The following is a 7611-nucleotide window of genomic DNA, read 5'->3' as shown; positions in this document are numbered from 1 at the left end:
AGCCCTATATACATTTCGGCCATTTCAAAATAGCTGATCTACAAGCTCACAATGCCTCATGATGTGACACATGGTGAGCTTGTAGATCTGCTATTTTCAAAAGATTTTTATACATTTGAAAACTTGTGAAATGGGACCGTCTGCATAATGAGCACTTTCTACTTTTGGTACTTTAAGTACATTTTGACACCAATACCGTTGTGCTTTTACTCAAGTACATTTTTAATTCCGGCTTTTACTTGTAACAGAGTATTTCTACATTGCAGTATTGATACTTTTACTTGTGAGTAAAAATGTGAGTACTTTTTCCACCACTGAAAATAATACAGTTAGGTATTTGTGAGTTTGGTTTGTACTCATCCCTGCTGACTGAAGGCCTGCTTGTGAGACACTGCATAGGAGCTGTTGTTCCATCTTAGAGAGGATGTCTTGGGAACAGCTGAGCTAATATAAACCCAGAGGTCAAAGATCTGATTCCAGGATAGGATAAGGGTTCCCAAACCTTTCAGGCCGCGACCCCCCAAAATAATCATATTTGAACTTGGGAAAATCCCCGACAAGCACTTGGAATTGTAGACATTACATTTGATTTGACCCGGTTCCACAGATAGACCGGGTGAATGAAAATAGTCAAAGTACAAGCTTGTAGATCGGCTATTTTCACAATGTTTATGTAATATTTGCCAATTTGGCCAATTTGTTATTAAAAATGTCTTAAAAGTCATTAAATTGTCACTTTATAAATGTGCAGATACCCTGTATACACTTATACTGTATGTTGGTTTGTTTACTGTTGAGTGAGAAAACAATTTTGCTTCTGGGGACCGATCCACTGGGATAGGATATGCAGGCCCTGCTGAATAAGTTCCTCTGAATGACGGACTTAGTTATTGTAATTTCTGAAGAATATGGATCTCAGGTGATACACTGGATTGATTATAAGATATAGTATTGTTTATCAATGCAGTAGATTTACTGAATCACAGTATTCACAAACCAGAGATCAGAAAATACCAGCCCCCACACTAAATGTGAAACAGAATTTTTAAGCAGTTGATGTGGCAATTGTTGAAATACTGAAAATAGAATACTATTATGAAAATAAAATCAATAAAATATGAAATACTCACAAGATCGGTGCCGTGTCACATCTAAGAAACAACTACATTGAATTGCACTCATTTCCACTTCCAATAAGCAAAAGAGATGACGAAGATGATGCAGACTTTTGTCTCAACACCCTTGGGTAATGTGACAATGACATAACATGCAATAATGCCAGGCTACAGTACATACAGCATCTTATAGAGCTGGGAAATATGTTGAACAGTTGAAAAGACCAGGTCCAATATCGTCTGTTGTTTAGCCAGGAAGGATGCCCAGAGAGCAGAGAGACTGGAGATGTCACCAAAGGTACAGTACTGGTACTTAATGACCGGAGACAACAGAGCAGTTGATCTCTGCTGGACAATAGAAGGAGCCAGTGACTGTGTTAACCACTTGAATAACAGAACAGGGCAACACAAATAGCAGATCTACAAGTTCACAATGCATTGCAGCGCAACACGTGAGCTTGTAGCACGACTATTTTCGGTGAAGAGATTTGGTGTAGAGGGAAAAAAGAGTGGACCAAGTATAGAATAGAAGTATTTGTTTACTAAGTATATAGAGGTTTTTAAGTGGTTGAATGAGGTTGTAGTGCAGGTAGTTTAGTGCAGCTGACGTGTTCAGTATCTGAAAATAGCAGATCTACAAGCTCATAACGTCTCGCTCTGCAAGGCGTTGTGAGCTTGGAGATCGGCTATTTTCAGGTAAAGTGATTTGATGTAGAGGGAAAAAGGAGAAAACCAAGTAGGCCTACAGAGCCAAAGGTCAAATTTTCTTAGTGTTGAGGGTCTAAGTGGTTAATTTCTACCATTAATTTACACAACAATACCGATAGTCAATGAAACTCCCAAAAGTAAAAAGGGTCACCAATGTAGGAGTGCAGGAAGAGAAACGACAGAGATTTATTTCCTCTTTGAAGAGCCAAGTATAGCACTCTGTTTATTCAAACAGAAAAAAACAATAACAACAAACTTGTTGCACAGGTAATTACGTCAACACTTTCGGAGGTGTGTATTAACTCTTTAAGGTAACAACTCCTACAGTAAGTATCAAAGGAAACACTGCCTCTGGTATAAGTAGGAACAAACTATTATAAACATGGGGCGAGAACACAGTGAATTGACAGTACTTTATTTTCTTCTTACGTTTTTATCCCACGATTTTGTAACCCATTTTTTCAACCAGTGCCATTTGCCTATGTGATCCTGGGCGCTACTCTCCCTCTGCCAGCCTAGGGAGAGCCCAGAACTGAGCTCATGCCTCCTTCAATGCATGACTCTGTTGAGCTAGCAAGCCGCTTCTTATCACCTGACAGGGGGGAGTTTCCCCAGTTGGACGTAGCGTGTGGAAGGAACACGTTATTCCAACCAGTTCCTTTCCCCTCCATCATGCGCCCCGGCTGACCTGGGGGAGGCATAATTGACTGTACTTAATAACTGTCCTGTGTGTGCACCACAAGGTGTTGTTGTCTCTGTAATAAATTGGTTTAAAGACACCTCAGCATTTTAGTAAAATTGTTGGCCCACGATACTTATATTTATCAACTGCAAATTCCCTTGTGCGTAAATCAAATATGTTTTTGTTTCTTTTGACTCATAATATTTGAGCTCTATGTAGAAAAGATGCTTTTTGGATTGTTTGTTTTGGCCCAAGGACAATTATTAAATTATCTTCTTCCTCTCTCCACATGATTACAAGTGGAAATATGTTAGACAGATGTTAATCAGGTATAATCAAATGGCTTTGGCATGTAACCGGAGACATATTTGTAAATCCACATTTCAACCTGTTTTCCCTTGCTCACCTTGGATTCTTTCTGGCACCCCCTTCTTGCAAATCAAGGTACCTGCATTGAGAGCCAGGCAATATGTCAAGTACCTACAATTTAGAAATTGGTCAATTGGACGATGTGAACTGGAGACAGGTACGTGAGGTCACGAAAAGGTCAATCTGTGCATAATGGTTCTCAATTTTTTTTTTTTATGTAGAGGACCTCCAAATGTATTTGGCCACGGACTCCCTTCTGAAAATATTGTGTGCGAGGGAACCCCATAAGAGAAGATTTTTCTAAATGTTAAAAATAGCAGCTCACACCGTGTGGGCTTGTAGATCAGGTAAGGCAGCCGGAATTGATCAAGTCTTGAACGAGTATAATAAAAGTACAGCAAATATATTCATGCCATTATATGTATCCTTGTTTAATAAGATTTTTTATTCTGGTATTTTTCCAGAAAAGATTGGACGCTTGGTCTGATTATGCCAATTCTTGAGAAGAAAGGCAATACTGCCAACTGCTTTTGAGTTGTTTGGGTAAATTGTTTACAAATGTATCAAACAAGAGGTGGTGAAAATAGCCGATCTACATGCTCACAATGCATAGCATCGCGACTCCTTGTGAGCTTGCCCTGTAGATCTGCTATAACTAATAGTTTCGAGCTAAAAAGTTTGGGAGCCACTGATTTAGACCCATAATGATATCTTTTTCACTATCTTAATTCAGCTTTTACGAATAGGAACATAAACGATCCAGACCAGATGGCATGCAGCCAGGATGGTATGCAAACAGAACTCATAGCATGCAATGCAAGTGCAGTTCCCTCTACCTCCACACAGTCGCGTAGGTCTATCTGCATAACCCACACCACTCCACTGTCCTGTTATGCTTTAGTTTCATCCAGTTCTCCATTGAGAATTGTCTGGAATCAAGACAGAGAGGAGTTGAGGACCACACCTAGGCCTATAGGGGGCAGAAAAACATCTTGCTGCCACCAATAGTTAAAATAAAAGTTATACAATGTTTTAAGTGAAAGTATTATATTGTACCATGCATTTTAACTGGCCAGTTTAAATATTATTTTACCGTTAAAACCGTAGAGGTTACATATTATCCTTCTTCAAACTATTTATATTTATTTATTTTTAGCTTGCATTTCAAATACGCCAGTTCACAGAATGTTTTGAAGCAGGGCCCATGCATACAGCACATTTGGGCACTTCAAAGTGTCCCTATGACTTTACTTTTGCTACTGTTCTTCTTTTGTTATTGCTACAATGTTGAGGAACCAAACATAATCTTAACCTATGCTGGTCTTTTTATGAGTGTGATTTGAAAGTGAGTGCAGAACTGAATAACACATATACATCTTTTGATTAAAATGAATGAAATACAGAACATTTGATTAATTCAAAATTGAAATTTATTGAAAAATACATATTTTTTCCTTCTACAAAGAGTAAACAATTATTCCAGGTCTGATAACAATTGAAACACCCTCTAAAAATCACACATTAAATGGAACAACGGTTTTGCGATCAACAACAATTTTTGTAGCATGTTTAGAGGAGTGTATATTCCAAACATACTCATGTTGAAGCCTACTGAGAAGCTAGATAATGATAAATAGAACTTCAACCGCATACCATATCCGGTAACACTTTAACATGACCTTCGAAATGGAAAACAAACAATTGCAATCTGGCTGTTGATACTCGATCAGCATTCAGAGAGAGAGAGAGAGAGAGAGATGAATGCTTTCCGAATACAGCCCTTGCTTAGAGGAAGAGCCCTCAAAGCCCCATTATACTGTATTGTGCGTGGGTGTTGCGCATCAAAAATAGCTGATCTACAAGCTCAAAACGAATTGCACTGCAACGCGTTTTGAGCTTGTAGATCATGCCAAGTGGAATCCCACAGCAGGGGGTTTTTGGTGTGCAACACCAACGCGCAAGTAAATATAAGTCAGGCTTCAGTTGATGGTAAGAACGTCGCTCTGGATCTCATGGCTGAGCTGGGTCTGCAGGTCACTCAGCTTCTTTTTGAGCACGGCCAGGGCTGACATTACAATGGTCTCTGGTCGTAGAGAGCCGCATGACTCCACGTTATAGTAGAACCTGCCAGGGTAAAGGTCACAGATGAGGAGCTGTTGTTAATATATATATATATATATATATATATATATATATATATATATATATATACATATAACAACTTAACCGTTGTAACAGGTCCGTACATTCTGATTTGTTGTACTTGTAATAAGTTGTGTATTAATGTGTCTTATCATCAACGCAACTTTCATGTTATACCCCGGATCTCCTACCAAGTGCTGATTTTTTTTTACCATTGACCAAAATTTGTGTCAAACCAGAAATAGGATAGTGTCAAAGGTCATATCTCACCTAGACACAGGATCTAAATGTCTCAATAGAAGAGCAGGGAGACCAAATAAAACCGCCCCAATTATATTCATATTGTATTAACATGCTCTACCATACAGATTGGACAATCTTAATTAAAAAAAGAAATTACATAGAGCCGCTTTAACTATTCTATATATTATGAGATTGGATTCTACTTTTTCCCCCCATGTTTTAGGCCTGGATTACTATTATTATTTCCCCCCTGTTATCCAAATGGGAATTCAAATAATAACACCATAAATACGGCCTATGTTCACATCACAACATTACGTGTGTGGGTAGACAGTCTTGAGGTTTAAATGAGTTCTACTCTGTACAGTATGTTGAGTACCATCATTATTCTAGTTAAATATCTATATAAACCTGCTGGCCATTAATACCCAGGAGGAAAGGAGCAGATAGCCTACCTTTCTGGTTTTCCATTTGGATCGAAGGGGGCCTGCACATCCTCCTCCTCAATCTCAGAGTATTCACTCTTTGGCCTGGGGACCACAATTGTGTCAGTCCAGTCAAAACACACGTTGCTTATTCTATATTATTAGTCTTCATTCTGTATAAATGCAGTAGCATTTATGCTTCGCCACATTAGGCACGGCACATTATAAAAGGACATTTTAATGAAATTAAAATAGTTATTAAGGAGTTCAGAAAATAAACATTAAAAGAAAAGAAAAATGAGAATAAAATTACAGCGCAGAATCAAAAACCTCAATAAAAGGCACTGAAAAAACAGAAAAGATGTAACGCACCACTCCTCAGGTCGTGGATACACAGTGTGTCTCAGTGCATTGTCTGGGTCATACTCAAAGGCCACCCCCGCTGTGGGATTCCACTTGGCATGCTCCTTGCCAAAGCCCTTCTTGGCATATGCCCTCAGACGCAGTTCCTGACCCTTACGAAGCTTCACCAGTATAATGTCTGTGGAGGTGATAAAGGAAGAGGGGAGGGGAAGGACAGTGGGTATGCAATTCAGTGACAGACAGGTAGTATATATATATATATATATATATATATATATATATATATATATATATATATATATATATATAGGCAAAAGAGGTAGGGCAAGATCAGATTAAACCAAATAGCAAACTTATAGAAGAGAAAACAATGAGTCCGGGAATGACTTGATTGGGAATATGAGAACAATGTGTAACAGTAGGAATTCAGCTTACCATCCTGTTCAACATAGTCATTGGGATCATTATCTCGATTCCTGGAGGTCACCTGTGAAACACAAAGAAACTACTACAGTGATTCCCAAACATTGGGTCGCAGACCCATTTTTATGGGTTGTGAGTAAATATCCCTTTCTTTTTTCGTTTCCTACAATCTTTTACATTTTTCTTTAAAACAAAAGAATTGCAGATCTGCCAGCTCACAAACGCTTCACCATGTGACATGTGTTTCATGTGCTTTACTGGCCCATTACGACAACTGAGAAGCACTCACAGGTATGACTCTGGGATTGTTGGACAAGAGGTCACGAGAGGTGACATGACGAGTCTGGTCCTCTGTACAGCGAACATCCAAGGTCAACTCGACAGAGCACTCTGGACAGAAATCATCACATGTACAGTCCTGGATGAGAGACGGAAATCATCAGGGAGGGAGAGCAACAGTATTTTGTGCAGCAAATGTAACATTATTTTATGAGACTCTTACCCTAGAATATTGCATTTTGTCCACAATATCATCACTGGTCAGTGGTATAAGGCCTGAAAACACAAACACAAACACACACACACCCACACACACACACACACACACACACGTCGTTTGTCACAATTATAACCCCCATATTATATTGAAGAAGCAAATTAATTTGACATAATTTGAACCCCACTGAAAAATGTATGTTGAACATCACATACCTACTCTGTGAGCAATGAACTCATCATGGAGTACAGATGAATTGGCATCAATCTGGATCCAGTCGATAGCTAAGATGAAAGTCATGCATGTTAAGCCATGAAGTAGTCATAAAGTGACTAAGTAATATAGATAACAAGTTACTTCCAGTGTGGCAAATCTTACCTATTGTGGCAACCTCTGACATAAAGACTCGTCGGATGGAATTTGTGACCCTGAAGATGACAAGAAGAGTATGGATTTAGCTTTAGTATGGATAAGACGTTTCTAGTGGTAAACCATTTAACCAGTGCAGCAAACTACTTTTGCTGTACAGTAGGATAAATCAAAAGTGAGTCCTGTTAATTTATCCAAAAAGTGAGAGTACAAATGGAACCTTGTGTGTCCGTGTGGTTACATTAGTACTCTCTCACATGTAAATTAACACTGAGG

At 38.7% G+C, this 7611-nt stretch overlaps 1 protein-coding gene across 1 annotated transcript in view; it reads right to left on the bottom strand.

Annotated features, from left to right (window-relative positions):
- Window positions 1–4334: 4334 nt before the first annotated feature.
- LOC308099204 (DNA-directed RNA polymerase II subunit RPB3) overlaps window positions 4335–7611 on the bottom strand; it is a 4144-nt gene continuing 867 nt past the window's right edge. The window contains exons 2-9 of the mRNA XM_080447849.1: window positions 7345–7394; window positions 7182–7250; window positions 6973–7025; window positions 6760–6888; window positions 6483–6534; window positions 6057–6225; window positions 5715–5789; window positions 4335–4998 (exon numbers count right to left, since the gene is read on the bottom strand). Coding sequence (XP_080303975.1) covers window positions 4854–4998; window positions 5715–5789; window positions 6057–6225; window positions 6483–6534; window positions 6760–6888; window positions 6973–7025; window positions 7182–7250; window positions 7345–7394 — 742 coding nt within the window. The 3' untranslated portion in view covers window positions 4335–4853. The remainder of the gene's footprint in view (window positions 4999–5714; window positions 5790–6056; window positions 6226–6482; window positions 6535–6759; window positions 6889–6972; window positions 7026–7181; window positions 7251–7344; window positions 7395–7611) is intronic.

The sequence above is a fragment of the Gymnoscopelus braueri genome (assembly GCF_963280865.1).
Source record: "Gymnoscopelus braueri genome assembly, chromosome: 13".
NCBI classification, from domain to species: Eukaryota; Metazoa; Chordata; class Actinopteri; order Myctophiformes; family Myctophidae; genus Gymnoscopelus; species Gymnoscopelus braueri.
The sequence above is the reverse complement of the archived record's forward strand: the minus strand, read 5'-3'. Positions and strand labels throughout refer to the sequence as shown.